The sequence below is a fragment of the Phallusia mammillata genome, chromosome 4, assembly GCF_965637545.1.
Source record: "Phallusia mammillata chromosome 4, kaPhaMamm4.hap1.1, whole genome shotgun sequence".
Lineage (NCBI taxonomy): Eukaryota > Metazoa > Chordata > Ascidiacea > Phlebobranchia > Ascidiidae > Phallusia > Phallusia mammillata.
In genome coordinates this window covers 18,063,555-18,081,114 of record NC_137255.1, presented here as the reverse complement: position 1 = coordinate 18,081,114, position 17,560 = coordinate 18,063,555, and the positions used below count along the sequence as shown (strand labels likewise).

At 37.2% G+C, this 17,560-nt stretch overlaps 2 protein-coding genes across 3 annotated transcripts; one reads left to right on the top strand and one right to left on the bottom strand.

Moving 5' to 3' along the window:
• Positions 1–48: 48 nt before the first annotated feature.
• On the bottom strand, positions 49–8,476 carry LOC145222903 (uncharacterized). 2 transcript variants are annotated; one of them, XM_080089141.1, is made up of 7 exons: positions 7,849–8,476; positions 5,003–5,121; positions 4,823–4,940; positions 4,613–4,765; positions 4,256–4,430; positions 4,024–4,133; positions 49–3,949 (listed from the first exon to the last, which is right to left on the bottom strand). In XM_080089141.1, the coding sequence occupies exons 1-7, from the start codon at positions 8,029–8,031 to the stop codon at positions 356–358; spliced, it is 4,452 nt and encodes a 1,483-aa protein (XP_079945267.1). In that variant the 5' UTR covers positions 8,032–8,476; the 3' UTR covers positions 49–355. The 2 variants fall into 2 exon arrangements, with proteins under 2 accessions (XP_079945267.1, XP_079945268.1); XM_080089142.1 differs by lacking the exon at positions 4,613–4,765.
• A 176-nt stretch (positions 8,477–8,652) lies between these two features.
• On the top strand, positions 8,653–15,531 carry LOC145224623 (transmembrane 7 superfamily member 3-like). The gene is made up of 7 exons (XM_080091160.1): positions 8,653–8,852; positions 8,910–9,831; positions 10,462–10,583; positions 10,831–10,981; positions 11,261–11,514; positions 11,655–11,822; positions 12,894–15,531. The coding sequence occupies exons 1-7, from the start codon at positions 8,795–8,797 to the stop codon at positions 13,019–13,021; spliced, it is 1,803 nt and encodes a 600-aa protein (XP_079947286.1). The 5' UTR covers positions 8,653–8,794; the 3' UTR covers positions 13,022–15,531.
• Positions 15,532–17,560: the final 2,029 nt, after the last annotated feature.

Genomic DNA, 17,560 nt, shown 5'->3' with positions numbered 1-17,560 from the left:
AAAGAATCACTCACTTACCAATGAACGAACCCACTTGTCAGTCAAGACTAGAGAAATGTAATATATTGAAAGAAATATAAACGAATTTAAACCCTTAAGGCAGTGAGACACAATTAAAGGTAGAAAAACAAATTTAGGAACCATGGGGAATGTGAAACTAAAAATGAATGTAACAGTCACATGATGGCGATCAGGTCGTTGTTTGTTTTCACCAGAACAAATGCCATGCAGGTTGCTAGGCAAACGGTAAAAGTAAGGCAGATACAGTATCCTTAAGCAAGTGGCCCTAAAACAGACAACACACACTTTTTCAATGCGTTTGCTTTGGCATTACGAGTCTTAGAAACGGAAACGGTCAACAGTCTAAGTTTCGTAGGCAGTCTGAGAAGTGGGCATCGAGCTTTCGTCTCAATTCGGCCCGCGATTTTACAGATGAAGTACGTTTTATGCAGTTTTGAGAGGAAACTGGAGTTAAAACTCCACGCAAGCCCTGACTTCTTGTTGGCATTTTATGTTCAGTTGAAGGACAAAACCTTGTGTTGTAATCGTGGGCTCGGGTTTCTGTTGTTTTTGGTGTGATTTTAGACCTATTTCGCTCCGACGGCTTGATTTTCTTTTTAGGAGGCGAAGCACACTTTTCGTTGTCCTCAGCGTCAGAAGAAAGTGGAAAGAAATCCCTGGGCGATGAACCGAATGCTATTTCGTCCGTTGCTTGCTGATAAAACGAACCCTGGTCAGAAAACTCTGCTTCGGTGTCTTGCGAGACCTTCCGGGAAAGCAAAAGATTGACTCTGTAATTTGAAGCCTCGTTCACAACCGGAGGCAGGCTGAAACTGTTGATCTGAGTTGTAACAACGTCTGGCGATATGCTGGGTTTTGTTGTGATGTTGTTGTTCCAATCGCATGGGTCACCAGTTAAGATTCCGCATAGTGTAGTGACCTCTTCGAATGATGGATTTTGTGCATTTTCTGGACGAGTAACCGGCCCTGAAACAGGAGATACGTTCATACCCTCTCCACCTTGTGTTTCTGCCCTATGTTGTAAAACTGTATCAGGTTTCCACATACATTTCATAAAGGTACGTTCCTTTTTTATCGGCCTGTTGAGACTGTACCGTGGGTCTCTAACTGATTCAGTTGCGCAGTCAAGTGGAATCGAAAGAGGCACTGCGCGTTTCGTAACTACTAGCGGTCTTCCGTAAAACATTTTCCTACGTCTACGAACCGAACTGCTGGGAGTTTTCTCTTTGCTAGGTATCGATGACATTGTTTCATCCAGTTTTGTGAAGCCTTCTGCGAACGACTGGGAAAGTACCTGATGTGAAATCACCTCATCACTTGACTCGATGTGTTCGCACATAATGCAATCATCACTTGAGCTCGGAGTGGAAAAAATGCTGCGCCCAGTCATGTTCAGCTCATCACTTGTTTTCTTACTTGGCGAAGATGCTTTCTCCAACAAATCTAAAGTGACACAAACATCTGCATCAAGGTTAGACGTACCATTTACGTTGGGTGTCTCAGCGCGTTTTTCCACAGGTATGTCTTCGTTTTTGGTATCTATTGACATATCATCAGTGATAACAGGGACCTGGTTATGCTGCGGCGAGCACCTTGTTTGGTCCCCGTATGATATGAAGCTGCGCGGGGACGAGTATTTCGATTTACATGTTGTTTTGTTTCTGAATGGGCTCCCATCCACAGCAACTTCAGGATTTCCTCCACTCTTCATTGAACATTCTTCGCTTTCATGTTCGCCACAGTCGTTGTTTTGTCGCATGCCAATCCTATTTTGTACTCCGACCGGTCTATCACTGTGGTTTTGTAAGTCAGTTTCCATTTCTTCAGGCTTGTTGGTGACAACAAACTCGGACAGCTCATTGGTTTCATAACCGTGCGTCTCTGTGGTTCCATGTTCAACGATCATCAGAGCTCCCAAATCATCACCGCCTTCAACTGTTGCGTCGCTAACCTGTTCCTCAACCACCACTTGTAAAGATGTTTCCAAATGAGAGGTCTCCTGCATTTTAGCATGACTTTCTGTTGCTAGATTTGAAGTGTCCGGATTCGCATTGATTTCACTTATTGTTGCATCTGCAACATTTACTTGGTCTTCCATACATACTTCAGCGTCAGAAAATGCTGATAAACCACACGTGTTTTCCCGATCGTTTGACACGGTTGTTTCAAGAACAGATGTATTTTGGTTTTCTATTCTTTCCAAAACGTCGTCAGTGGTTGCAACATAGGGTTGTTGCGGATCTTTGGTAACCTGGTTGTTTAATGATCTATCGTGGTCTGTCGGTTGGGAGCCTGTGGAAACATTGTCAGCAATGCTTTCTGGCGTATTGGTGCGAACTTCAGCACTCATCGTCATGTCGTTTTTTGAAGAAACATCAGCTACAGCTTCGTCGTTTTCGCCAACATCACCAGGGTATCCACAACATACAATATTTGCAACAGCCAACTTGGCAAGTTTAGCATCAATCGTCTGACAGAACGAAGTACGCTTTCTTCCCCGTCGTTTTACTCCGGGACTAGTTTTCGAAAGCTGGTGCACGACAGGCAGGTCTGCCTCCTCAAGGAGATGTGCATGTACATTTTTAATAGTGGCACGAGATGTATCACGTGTGATCTCAACATAACGGAAACAGTTTGAACTAACCCTAAAGGCAATATTTTCCAATCGCCTTGCCTCGACTACGAGTGGCATTATTGCTGAGGATTCGTAGTCGTACTCGGGGGCTTCCGTTTCCTCTTTGCGTCTTCTCTTTCGCGACTCATCTACCTTTCGCTTCGGTCTTGGCGGGAGCGGCTCTCCAGGCAGCACGACTGTTTTTCGCGGACGCCCCCGTTTTCTGCGCGCGGGTGTCTCGCTGGAAAAGCCTGAATCAGTACATGACGCTGTAATGATTCCGTGAGTAGGTTGCAAGGTCTGTGGTGTGTCCGGTGCAATTTGTTCACTCAGATCTGTTTTGCAAGAACGTCCGTTGTCAGGTGTGCAGTTCAGTGGCTCGGAAACCATGTTTTCGTGAAGAGAGCTTTTTTCGCTTGAAGTATCTTTATTTTTTTGGGCAACTTTGGTAGGAGTTGTGTAACTTTGTGTGGACAATTCACTCTGCGATACAGCATGGGGAGAATTTTGAATTTTGTCAGGAGGCGATAACACATCGATACAAGCATTCTGACAGGGCTCATTTGATTCTGAGTTCATTACTTCTGTGTTGAGCGCTCCACCAGCTTCTCCAAATCTGTATGCAGTTGGGGTGGCCAGCTCAGACCTTTGAGTGTCAAAGTTGGCAACGTATCCGCAACGTTGTATGGCAGGAGGATATGTGAGAGTTCCATCCCTCGCTACAATAATATCATTCAGCATATCAAAAATATTGTCCTCATTTTGAGTAACAGTGGCATCCCTATTTGTGTGATAAACAGGGGTTGTTATAGAACTGTCTTTTGTTCCTATAACATGGGATATTTGACTTGGTGGGGTGAGCAATTCATCCAAGTGGTCACAAAGGCTAGTGTTGAGCCTTATAGTGGCTGACATTGACTCTATGTTGACATCCAACATCTGGCCAGTTTCATTTACCTCTTTTCTGGATGTACAATTTTGATTTTGATCAACCAAGGATGAATGTGTGAGTACTTCACTTGACTGTGTGCACTCTACTGGGGGCAAAGTGCTATTATTCGCAGTGTCCTGGTAATTAATCCCTGCATCCTGACACAAGGAATTGATTGACTGATTGTTTAAATTCATCAGCAGTTCATCAGCATCCTCTAAACTTGAACTTGGAGTTTCAACATTGATGTGTATCAAACCAGCAGTTAAAGCAGCTTCATTGACAAGGTCTGTGTTTTGATCTTGTGAAAGCATGTTGTCAATTCTATCACTGTGCAAATCACCATTGGTTGCAATAGTTTTTGTGACGACTTGACCTGCATCCTGTATCATCAAAAAAAGAGACATAGACTTGTACAAAGCAAAGACTTAACCTAAATTATTTTTAAATGACACACCTCACATTCCTTTGGAGACACCCTCCCATCAACGTTACCAGACGTTTTGTGTTGATCACCATTAGCACATGACTGGGAGCTGGCATCCCAATCTTTATCAATTGTTGCATCTATCACACATTAAAAAACAGATTTATGCAGTATTACATAAACATTTGCATCTTTACAGAAATGAGAACTATTTACCAGAATGATTAAAAAAGCAATCCAAAAAAGCAAAATGATGATTTACCACTTTTCTGTTTCTTTGAAACTTTCTTCTTTTTCTTTATTCGCTGGGATATTGGGCGTGGCACAACAAACGGTCTTAGTTGTAAAAAACTAATTAATGTCACTGGTGTGGTTTGCCTAGGACAACTCCTTGGTACAGAGTGTGATCCTCTGCTCTTTGTGTCGTAGAGGAATATCTGCAAAACCAAGGCAGTTTAAGACACCATAATAAACTGTTGACATAAACTGAGATAATTGTTCACTAAAGTATAGTGTGATCACATATTATGGTTAAACCAAAATAAACTTCATGTTGTTATGCCATTTTTGACCTAAAAACTCTTTTAACCGCAAGCATTAAATGTGTAGTTTTATGCACCTCACTAAAACGAAGTTGAACATTTAAATCAGTTTCATCGAGTTCACCATTTAAAGACCTTAAAGAAAAACTGTCATAGCTTGGATCTGGACTTCCCATTTCATATTCTTCATAAATGTCACAAAAATGATAATAAGGATTTCCTTCCAAAAACTAAAAAGATTGTTTCCATTACGTACTGAATGCATTTGCATGTTAGCACTAACATACCTTGTAAACAGCAATTTTGGGTGATTTGTAATTTCTAAAGTTTGCAAACTTCAGCAATACATCTACTGATTTAAATAGTGAGACACCATCACAACTATTTCCAAGAGTCTGTGGAGGACTTGAAAAAATCTGGATTACATTGTATTCATGTTTTTTACCAACAGAAAAAGTAATGCTTACCATTGCTTATGTGTGGCTAAAACTTCCATAAATTCCTGGTTTAGTACAGGCACATAATTGTTACCTCCATATAGAGGTGGAAAAAGCAGGAATCCAAGGTGCTCTTCTGTGCTTTTGTTCTAAACAAAACATTGTACAGCACCAAAATTGTTAAGTACATTTACACATGTCAAAACTCTGCAGGTGCTGAGTTGCAAACTCATGCAATTTGGCAGAATGACATCACTGCTCATGATGCAAGTGTGCTTAGTTTTTGTAGTGCTTTATGTTAACAGATAAATTGGCACAATCAACACAGTTTTTCTATCAAAGTAATGATGCAAAGTCACTTGTCTACAATAAGGATGTATCATCTAGTACAGGGGCGGGCAACTTCTCCAGTCGGCTGGCCTGATATGGGAAAATGATGTACTTGGCGGGCCGGATTCCTGAATCGATACATTAATTGCGTATTTATCCAATGATTTAAAACGGATTTTTGACCACCTAAACCAGGGGTCGCTAACCTTTACTACTCAAAGAGCCACTTGGACCAGTTTCACGTAGTAAAATAAACACTGGGAGCCACAAAGCCGTTTTAAAATTTAAAATAGAATGCAAAACGTTTTTAGTCTTATGACATTCGACTTTTTGTTGTTAGCTAGTGTTTCATTGCATATTAGACACACTGGTATACTAGTCTCGTCAGCAGAGAAAACAACTTTACGTAGCGTTGCATATTCTGTTTTTGCAGATTTTTATTCCTTTGTTTATGCGTTTGTTGCATAACAATTAACAAACAGCTATTGTTATGCACGCACACACACTGCAAACAAAAACAGTATTGTCTCATATTGCGTGTTAACCTGTGAGCCGCCAGTTTGCCTCTTTCAGACTTCACGTTTGATGGTATAGAGGCGGGGTTGCAGGTAACTACAACAAGCGAGTACAGTCATGCTACTGCACTTCAATTTTCGTGTTCGACTTTTGTGTTTGGCATAATCGTCACATAATTTTTATTCATAGGAACACTATGCACGGACTTGAAAAGTAGTTTAATCATAAACATTACTGCCAAGGTAGTGGTGTATATAGAATACATCGTGTAGACGTTTCGACAATCTCTGTTGTCAACATGTACTGATGATGACAACAGAGATTGTCGAAACGTCTACACGATGTATTCTATATACACCACTACCTTGGCAGTAATGTTTATGATTAAATTTTTATTCAAATGTAAAACATTTAGTAAATTCAAAAACTGATCCGCATCAGAGGAATCAAAGAGCCGCATGCGGCTCCGGAGCTGCGGGTTGGCGACCCCTGACCTAAACCAAATACAATCAAGAACGTCACAAATACAATACAGTCCAAACAATCTAACTATAACATAAAGTTATTCACCACAGCAAATTTAATGCATACACCACAGACTTAGATACTGCTGAAACAGTAACTAGGCTACACGTGAGGAAACAAAGGAAACCGTGAAAGCAGGCCACACACAAGGTTGGCAGTTATGTCGTAACAATGGATGTATGGTGCAATGGTAACAACGTCGGGAAAGTTTTTTGCTATTGGGGAACGTTACTGTCCGTTACAACTATAATTTGACTTAGTAAGCAAGTAGTGGGGGATTGCGGCAGACTGTGACCGCATGCCACATTATCATGTAAGACCAGAAACTGTCTGCGGGCCGCTTAAAATCCCGTCGCGGGCCGGATTTTTATTTATTGAAATACAATTGGATTAGTCATGCTGCAAAAATCCTGTAGCCAGAATATAAATTCACATTTCAATTTACGTAAATACCATGCACTTTATTCATGAACTTAAAACCTGTAACAAATTGATTATAAATACATAAAACAGACTTTTCAAATACAGATAAGTTGTTTCTCTCCAAATTATTGTGACAATTCGCAAACATTATTACTTGAGTTAATTTGAAATGGTTTGATTTTAAAAATTTTCAAGTGTTTGACTTCTGTGTCCACATGAATACATTTGAACTGATTCATTTGTGTAAAATTCTGTTTCAATTTTTAAACCAAGTACTTGACTCCAATCTGCATGTGTTCAATTCCATGTAGTGTTGCAGTACATGTAAAATTACAAACATCTACTAATTCTAAAGCCCATCAAGCCAATGCTCATATATTTAAAATGCTTCAAGTGTTGGCTTTGTGGAAGTTTAGAGCTACTTTGAAAGGTATAGTAACATTTTTTGACGCTTCAGGGCTGATCCCAGTAATGAATGTATGCTCATATTAACATTTTTTTGATTAGATTTCTTTACATTTATGGCATAACAAGGTTAAAATGCATTGATTTAAAATTAGATCTGCATTCTTTTTGCCTGCCTCTGCAATAAGGTTTTTGTTTCAAATACCAGTGGCCTTTTTAGGGTGCATCTAAAATATACAGGATCGCTTGGTGCATCACTTGGCGCACCGTTATAACACTTGGCGCACCCTAATATCACTTGGTGCACCTCTATTTCACATTGTGTGCATTTATATCACTTGGTGCACCCTTATATCACTAGGTAAAGGTGTATCAAGCATTATACAGATGCACTAAGCAAAATAAAGTTGCACTAGGTGATATAAAGGTCCACCAAGTGGAATAAAGGTGCACCAAGCAATACGACGGCGAACCAAGCGATATAAATGTGGACCAATGCATATTAAGATGCACTAAGTGATATACAGATGCACCAAGTGATATAAAGGTGCACCAAGCTGTGTTAATAATGCACCAAGCGATCCAAGTGATCCTGTATATTTTAGATGCACCGGCCTTTTCAAAAAAATTTGTGTAATAATTAGCAGGACATATAAACATAAATATACATTGCATACATTTTGCTGTAATTCCATTCTCTTCTCTTGATATGCAGGATGTTCAAGATACTGATATGGGTGCATGAAGCACATCTTCCAATTATGTTCAATCTTGTAATCTGCATCCAAAAACGTGGATTTCATGTAGTTTGTAACACTTTCCTCACTGTCGAAATGTGGTGATGCATTTGTTCTCAACATTGCCAAGAATCAGATATTGCACAAGCTATATAATTGCGATGGCAGCATCTGAAAAAAAAATCATGTGGACAAAACCCAGAGAACAGTACAAGCATTCTTTAGTGTCGCCTCTAAAATGTTAAATATGAAGATGCTTTTGTGTTCAAATTGTAACGATCGAAAAAAGCTATACGCGCAAGGCTAAAAGTTGTTTGGCAATCGGTATTAATCTCTCTTATAAATTAGTTTGTGTGTATTCAACGTCACGTTGGCAACAATGTATTAGCATTTTTTGGGCCACACCTTCATTTTTTGAAAAAACTTCATCAACATAAGCAATATTAGAACCTCAACGAAACTTGAGAAACAACTTAATTATGACTTGTTTTCTTTATTTTCTGACGGTCATTCGAATAATTTCTAGCTACTAGATTTGCAGCAGGCAGCAATCACCGGCGCGCCGGAAAAAGAAATTTCGGATGACTGTAAAAAAATAAATAAAACTTGATTGATTTATGCTTTTTAATTTATCTTGGTAAATTTTGTTTAATAAAATAAACGATCATTTTTAGATATAATACCACTTTAACATGTTTTTCCTCTTTGTTTAAATATCTATTGATAACAATGTGAAATTTTTATTTAGGGTATTTACCGAAAAAAGCAAAGGAAGTGTTTTTATTGCTCGAGTGATCCTTCATCCTTGTTTTTATTAGTATTTTCTGAAATAAAAAGACACCGGACTAACACACCCGTTTCTTCATGTTGTCAATATTATGAGATAATGGCTTTTGTTTACTCAATGGTTTGCATTTTTAGTTTTATTCTCTTCTCCACTGCAGGTAAGAACCAAGAAAAGTGTGTTTGTTTTGTTTTTCACATTAAAGTTTTCTTCTCAGATCTACGTTCTCCATATATTCAAGACCATTTGAAGCATAAAGTATTTTCCATTGAGTCCAATCATTCTGAAGTTAAATATATTCCATACAATGTGAAGTCTACATTAAATGTTCACATGCCAAACAGCTCCGTTGGGGCCTTGGTACATATTGCTTGTGAGCACTCATCAGTGGTTCTAAGTTTGGTCAAAAACTTTTCCTTTGGAAATTACGTAAATGGATCTTCTGTGGGCTTGATTGTCTTGCGTTCTTCAACTTTAAACAGGCACAATCGTGTTTATTTTCGTCTGACATCAAATTGCAGTTCTGTGTTCAAAGATAAATGCATTATTACTGCTTTATCGTTTAGCAGTAAACAACCAGTTCCAGGTGGTTGTAACCTTGTTCACAACATGAACATATACCCTATGATTGATATTGATGAGAAACGAGATGGATCAACCAGAGTAAAGTTTTCCTCTGCTAATGTTGGCAGTAATATTGGGTCTAAACCCCCAGTGTGTGACTCAGATTCTTCTATGCACTTAAGACTAAAATATAGCGTGTATGCTGATTTCACATATCAGGCAAATTCAAATTTGAAACCCACCTGTGAACTTTGCAATCGTTCCCTATGCAAAGCCAATAATGACTATCTCAATGCTTTTTCTAATATTTTTGGTGGCAAAACCAGCTTCAGCTACAAAGTTGCTGATTTGACCAGCTCTGACCATGCAAAATATCACCTTGCTGCATATCCATGTGCTGCAATGATGACTTACATCGTGGTCACAGACCCAAAATTTGGAACTCATTCTATGTACATCCCAACCACCATAAAAATGGGGAGCTATGATGATTCACAGCAGGCAGTTTTGGCTTTAAAAATTATAACAATGGTGTTAGGAGCTGTGGGATTGTTGCTTTGCCTTGTAGGCCACAGGTAAGCTGGTCACTGCATTTGTTTTTTGAAATATTTCATTCTTGGCGATGTGTTATATGTCAAAGGTGCCTGGTTGCTGGTAAAGGCTGGGGGGTCTGACATTGGTGAACATAGCCAAATTATAATCACAAGTTTAAAATCATGTCTTGCTGCAGCATCTAAAATTTCAGTTTATTATGGTACCCGCTTCCTGTCCGCATTTAATTTTTACTTTGATTTTGGTAAATTTTACTGTACAAATCGATTACATCAAAAGTGCATTTAAAGTCTAATTACATGAATGTAGTGAACAATGTTTAAACTAAATGAGGTACTGTATACTGTAGCATATATTACTAAGCAGTGTTTGATTTCTATGTCCCTTCAGTTATCCTGTTGGTTTCCTATAAATAGTTTTATTAAACATTAAACAAGGTGTGTGGCTTTACATAGCTGCCTTTTTGCACTTGTCCTATGAAACACCTAATTAACAAATTCCTATGTTTGTGGTATCATGTCTTGAACCCACTTGCACATGTTTGAAAAAGTAATCATGGTACAAAACCTAATAAAAATATTTATGTGTTTCTTTAATATTGTGATTAAAATCAGCTCATGTATGTGCATATACCAGTTATCTTTACCTCACAGGTTCTTCATCTTTGAATTGTTTTTCATGTCTGGAATGTTTTTTGTTATATTGGCAATATGCTTTATGGAGGCATTTGGTATATGGCTCCACTATAATAGTCTAAATTTTACCATTCTAACAGGTTAGTGATTAAACTATATATATTTTGGGGTACTTGGGTATTATGTTGTGTGTTTTTATGTGTTGCATACTTCATGTGTGATATTCATCACACATCATTTACATACTTTTTTACTGTAGTAAATTTTACCTAAACTAGTTGTACAACTACAAAAATTTTTTTTTTATATTTACACTGTGATAATTAAAAGTGAATTACTTGAAGGCATGAAAGCACTTAAATTTAGTTCATATATTATTTTTTACAGTTATTGGACTCCTTGGGTCTATATCCATTACTGCATTGTGGTTTCGATTTGGAAAAGCTGCCATGTTCAGTTCAGTTATTGGAATTGTTGGGGGCTTCTGCTTTGCCTGTATAATATTCATTACTCCACTATCAAACATGACAGTATTTGAGTGAGTATGGATTATCTTCTGTGATCTAAATCAAATATATCCATACATATTCAGGTATGTGTAAGAGCAAGAAGTTTACTGAGGTATATATTTTGCCGTGCAATTATGCACACTGCAAAATTAATTAAAAGAACATTACTATGACAAGCAATCTGTCAGGCTGGTCAAATTAGGAGATTACACCATAAAGCCTTGGTAGCTTGCTAGTACTGCTTCTTTTTTGACTTATGTGTTGCATTAAAAGTTAAGATCATTTGTATCGACTACCTCTGATTTCAGATATCGTGCAACATTTATCTTAAGTCTTCTCTGTGGATGTATGGTTTATGTGTTGGCATTGATTCTTGTCATCAAGATGCATAGAATGTGCATTGTCTCGTCTGCGTTGGTTGGGTCCTACCTTGTTGTGGCTTGCATTGGATCTGTATACTGGTACTGCTCTCTTGTTGGCCAATTGATTCTAATCATTGTTCGAAAGATGACTACTGTGAATCTACTTGATGCCACAATTGTGTATCCACTATACATATTAGGTTTGCAAATTCATTTTATTTGTTCTAACAACTTAAATATGTTCCCAGGTCTATATACCTGTAATTAATACATATGCTAAAGTCATTATGTTTTCGAGTGGAAGTTACTTTGCTCAAAATATATGTTGCAATGTTGGCAGACTATACTTTGATTGGTGCATGGGCAGGCCTGTTTGTTTTGGGCGTGGCATCCCAACACTTTATTACAAAGAACCACCCTCCCTTTCCATTGTCGCCACGGGAACTTGTTCAACTACAGCCAACTATGTCTGAAGAGGATGTGCATGGTGACAATATTGCAACAGATAGTAAGTTGATTGTTTGCATTTATCCTAAATTTAGTTCCATCGTTGTTTAGTTAATCTTATATACAGCACTTTCAGGGTTTTTTTAAGGTTTGGTTTGGGTGACCGCTAAGTAGTTTTAAGAGACCGCAAGTGTTTCATTTAAATACCAAAAAATAGCCATATTTGCTTAAACGAATTATTTATTAGGCTACTGGCAAAAACCGTTTCGGTCCCCCAAAACACCTTAAAAAAAACACTGTGCACTTTTAATAATTAGTGGTGTAAAGTACATCTGTGTGGTGGTGCCTAGTGTCTTCTGACCCTTCTATCATGTAAGGCTTGTCACAAGTAAAAAGAATTAGGTAAGCAAGCAGTGATAACTAGCGGAAATAGTGGTAATTTCCAAAAGGAAGGAAATTGGGTGTAACATATAATAAATGCATGCAGAAGAAACTTAATGATGCTACACCCTTAAATGCAAAATTATTAAGAAAAAGAAATGCTAGTACTGAATTAAAAAAAAAGGAATTACAATCAGTCTTGCATGTTATACAGTTTGGGCATCATATTGTGTGAGATCTGATTCAAATCCAACAATGTACAAAGTATAAAACTAGTAAAGCATTGGGTAAAATTACATGTGGTCTAGGGTAGTTATTCTTTTCTCTGCTTTTTAAAAATCCGCTTTTAGTTCTTTCATAAAGCAGAGGTGCAAGTCACCCAGTTATAACAAAACCATGGATCATGGACCAGGGAACAAATATAGGGTGATACAGCTTTGCATTACCATGTTTCCAACTTTTGGGTTCATTTTAAATAAAAGCATGATTTATTGAATAAAAGATTGACAAAACAATTACACCAAGGTAAAAAAAAAACAGAAGTAAAAAGGATCAGGACCAAAAGTTACCTCTTCGTTAAAGGCATCAGATAAGGAAAGATTAAAAAAGGCCAGACAAAGCTTGGTACCAAAGTTGACTGTGGAGTGCTGGAGCTAAATGAACTGTATTATTTAACAATAGAACAGACAACAAAATCCCTTTCACTCAAATTTGCCAGCAGCATTTAATTTAAAGATTTTGATTTTTACAGATGACAGCGCCTCTAGTGCCGACTCCAGTTCCACCAGCGTTAACTACGATGGTGACATCAGCGACGATCCTCCCGATTACCGAGACATTTACCCAGAACAAGATACGTCTCGATTATTGGCCAACTAGTGCAATATTGTTGTAGATTTTGTTTATTTTTACCGACTGTTGGCAATTGTCAGGTAAATTACTTTTTTCATGCAAATTTGAGTTTTTTTATTTTTCTCTTCAAAGAAGAATACGTTTATTTCTATCAATAAAGTTTTCTATGCGATAAAGGTAATTTTAATTTATATGTTTAATTGAAAACTTAAAACCCCTATGTATAGCTATTACCTAGTACGCCTTTTTTCGGCCAATGTTGCCAGTTCATTTTTTACGTTATTTTGTAAATACTGTTTCCTTAAAATGTAATAGTTGTAGAACTAAAATTTGCAAAAAAGCTTAGGCTGATGCTTTGACATGCGATGTCTTTTTTTCTCAAAAATGCAAAAATGCATTATCGCCAATTAAAAGAGGCAAACTCCTGTATAAGGCAGCTTGCTACTAAATATCACATTTAGTCCTATTCGAACCACCTTTTTATACCCGACGTATTGTTTTATGCCAATGGATAAGGAAAATATTAAGGAAAAAACAACCCTTGACTTTTAAAATTAGTAGTTTCTGCAATTCGCATCAAGTACGCAAGACAAAACTCCAAGCGTTATACATTAAAATGTATGTTGCACTTTAAAAGTCATTTACGCATAATGCGTAAAATATTGCTGTATTATCAAGCCAATCAAAATTTTTAACATCTTATAATACGAAAACCAAGCATTTGTTGTAGATATCTATCGGATGAATTTACAAATTTGTATCAAAACTTAGTGGCTTAACGATATAAGTAAAAGATGTGACCTAATTTGATATCGTAAATTCAATATTCGCGCAAGACCAATAGTATATGCATCTTGTCAACGACAACTACACTTTTTTCAGTAATAATAAAGAAGTTGTTCCGAAAACGAGGTTATATTTTACGTTTGTAGACATCAACAGTCTTACACAAAAAGCGTACAAACAACCAGTAAGAGGTAAAAAAGATGCTGTAATCTACAGAAACAAGCAAAACGATATTAAACAAATTTTAACATATCTAACACACGGCACAAGGTGACAAATCAATAAGACAGAAAATAAGACAAAACCTGCTGCTATTCCAGTCTGATATACAGTTACTGATGTCATTGTTGTTACTACAACAATTGTATTCATGCAAAAATGGGATGTGGGGAAAATAGATAAGGCAGCACACGTTTTCATAGGCCCGAATCGCTTGTTTGGCAAATAAGGCATTCTTGATGCGATGTAACTTTTTTAGCGTTTGGGCCTTCCTTAAAGTTTCACATTTTTGTAATGCTGTCAATAAAAAAATTAACTTATATGTAACCTTCGGGTATTTTAATCTTCTTGAGAATCTGAAACAAAGGGTTGTTTTAGCCAGTCTGCATGATCTCTTTTGAACAAAAGATAACTTTGTCAAGGTCATTGTAAATAGATTAGGCCTATAATCAATTGATTGAGCAGTATCTGACCATCTGACAGGCAACATACTTAACGACGATCACTGTTTTTGTTCAAGTACAACTCTAAATATGAAAACAGGTTTCCAAAAAAACAGAATCAGTAGGTAAACGTTTAAGAATATATATTTCGCCTATTGGCATCGTCAGTTCCTTTTCAAATAGAATCTTATTAGAATAATAAGGCTATTAGAATACGACTGACTGATTCTGTTTCCTTGGAAACCTGTTTCCATATTTAGAGTTAAATAGATTAAGCAGTGTCGAGCTGACTATATTTACGGTTATATATTTCGTTGTCACATATCTACTGTACAAAACGGTAAAGGAAATTGTCTGCAACAATTTTTTTTAATTATCCACAATATTTGTAATAGCCTATAATTCCCCGCTATTGTGAATCCACCAGAGTTTGTTTTTGAAAGATAGCCTATTTAGCAAACGGAAAGGCTCAAAGGTAACGATATATGTCATTTAGTCAGCTAAAATCGTGAGCTTAAAGAATGAAGGCCCCAAACCAAAGCTGAATAAAAACTTGACAAAATTCCCCACATATAACTGACAAATGGAAAAGAAGCGCTGTGGCTAATCCGGTAAAAAATGGCGTCGCGATGTTTGGTTTAGCTCTTTGTAAAGACCACGTCTACCGAAAGAATAGCTTTAATGCTCCGCCAAAGAACTAAAACTTTTATCTGCTTGCTGGCAAAAAAGAAAATTTCAGTTGTAAATCTACTGATTTTTACAGTACATTGCATATCTCGGCTTTGCAAATGTATGTCGACATTTGAACACCCGATCTACTTCTGGTTGCTTAGTTTCATGCAATTCTTCATAATTCTAAGTAACCAAAGAGAGATCGAGGTCCCTTGACTAAGTATAGGCTTATGTCAATTGTACCGACTTTGTGACAAAGCGATATTTTGTCTACATTTAAGCGATATTAAGTTATTTTACCTTTTATTTATCTTACGATCTTAATTGTTCTTGCTTGCAATCATATCAACAAAATACTTAAATGCAGATTTTTCTTAATTGTCGCCTCTCGTAAAAATAAAAAAACAAGTTGTTTTACTAAGTTTTTCGGTATAATTGTTTTTGTTGTTTTACCTTCTGAATTATAACAAAACAAAAATGCATCGTGCCTTATTGCTAGTAAACTAGCATCACAAATTTCTACCTTGCTCTGGTTTGCATTCTGAATCTTCTTCAAATTGATGCGCACTACTTGGTTTTGGTCGAAGCCGAACTTAACAAAATGGACGAGAATTACAAAACACGACATCTGCACTTTTGGCTATTTCCTTCAGTTCTGTAACACATGTTTGAAACTATTTTTGGAAAATTAACATCTCTGTCAAATATACGTGTAAACTTGAGATGCGAAATCTTGCAAGATGCATTGCATGTTGCGGTAAAATAAATAAACAAAACCTTTCAAACCTGTAAAATACCTTGATTATACGGCTGTTCGCACTTGTCGAACCACTAAAGCGACCTAAAAGCCTGAAATATTCATTTAACATCCAGTCGTTTGGCAATGTTAGAAACAAAGCGCAAAATCAAGTTTGGAAACGCCAGACGTGCAACGACTTTTCTCACGACCCCAGAGAGAATCGTTAACTGGCATTTGCGAAGAAATTCCATCCGAGCTGTGTCAGCGGGTGTTCCTCCCTTACTTCTGGTTATCGGTTCTATAATTCGCACTTGGCAAAAAATATGGTCCAAAATGTGGCAATATCATTCAGTTTTGGGATTTTTACTTGGGGTGAAGTTAATTTGAGCCAAAACATTCTGCGTTTCGTATTAGAATTTCTTTCCTACTATTACAATTAAAATAGTTAGATTAACCTGCGCAACTCACCTTCCAATACATTTAACACACCAACTAAGCACCCGCAGCCCCACAAAACAGGTTTTCATTTCGCAAACCATGGCAAATGTCGTAAATTTCCGCCTCCGCTTTGGGTTTTATAGAGGCGTGGTGAGGATTTCAACTCCCAAGCCATGTTACAAGTTCGCCCACTTCACCGAAACGCTACTATTTATACATGAGGCCTTTGATGGAAAAGGAAGAAACGTCCCGCTGCGGCAATTCTAATTTTACCAACACACGGTGTTACTAAAAGTTTGACATTATAAACCAAACTTACTGCAAATATACGAGTGACGTAGGTGTTATGGAAATAAGGAGAATCAGCAGAAACTCGATGAGTGCCTGAAATTGCATATGTGTAATAAAACCGAAAACAAATCAACTTTGTTCAATTAATGAGGTCGACCTGAAAGTTTTACCTAAACTCCAACCAAAATGATCCCAAGATCCCAAGTTTTCAAGCTAATTTTATTATTTGTTGTTAGGTTGCCCCCAACAACAACACCTTCATGTAATATAATAGTTTGCCGGAGATAATGCAACTTGGTAACAAATTTTTCACATGCTTTTTATAAAGTACATAACAATTTATTAAGCACCGTTAAGTTGTCAAAAGTTAATATATTTAAACTTGCAACCTAATAAAATTTCTTTGCCGCAGTGCCGTTTGCACCAGATTGTTTTGGGCCGGATTCTTGATTACGCTAATTTTTTTATGCCGTAACGTCGGAAAATTAATCAAAACAACTTGTCACTAAACAAGCTGTCATTGTTCTAATACATTTATATACACTCACGTTATAATTCGAATAAACCCACAGATGGAAATTGCAATACAGTCGTCATCTTGCCAGGGAGCAAGAACTTGAATTTAAAATGGCGACAAAACAGCAACTTTTAAGTTACTTTAAAATCAAATATTTAAGACTAAAAACTAGCAAGCAGAAATGTTAAACATAAAGAGAAACGCATACGCATACCTGAAATATCAGTTTCGTTTCATGACAGAGAGCTGTTTGAACAGGTTTTCGCCAGCTGGAAGATTCCAAGCTAATAATGTGGATTCTAAGCGCTGTGCCGTACATATATACGTCGTCCCGTTAAGCTGATTACGTATGCGTAGCACTCTCGGTCGCGTTTTAAGCAGGAGTGTTTTTTTCCTGATTGCTTACGTTAACTGATTATCCTCAAATAATACTTTAAAGTAGAACTGTTATAAAGCGCCCT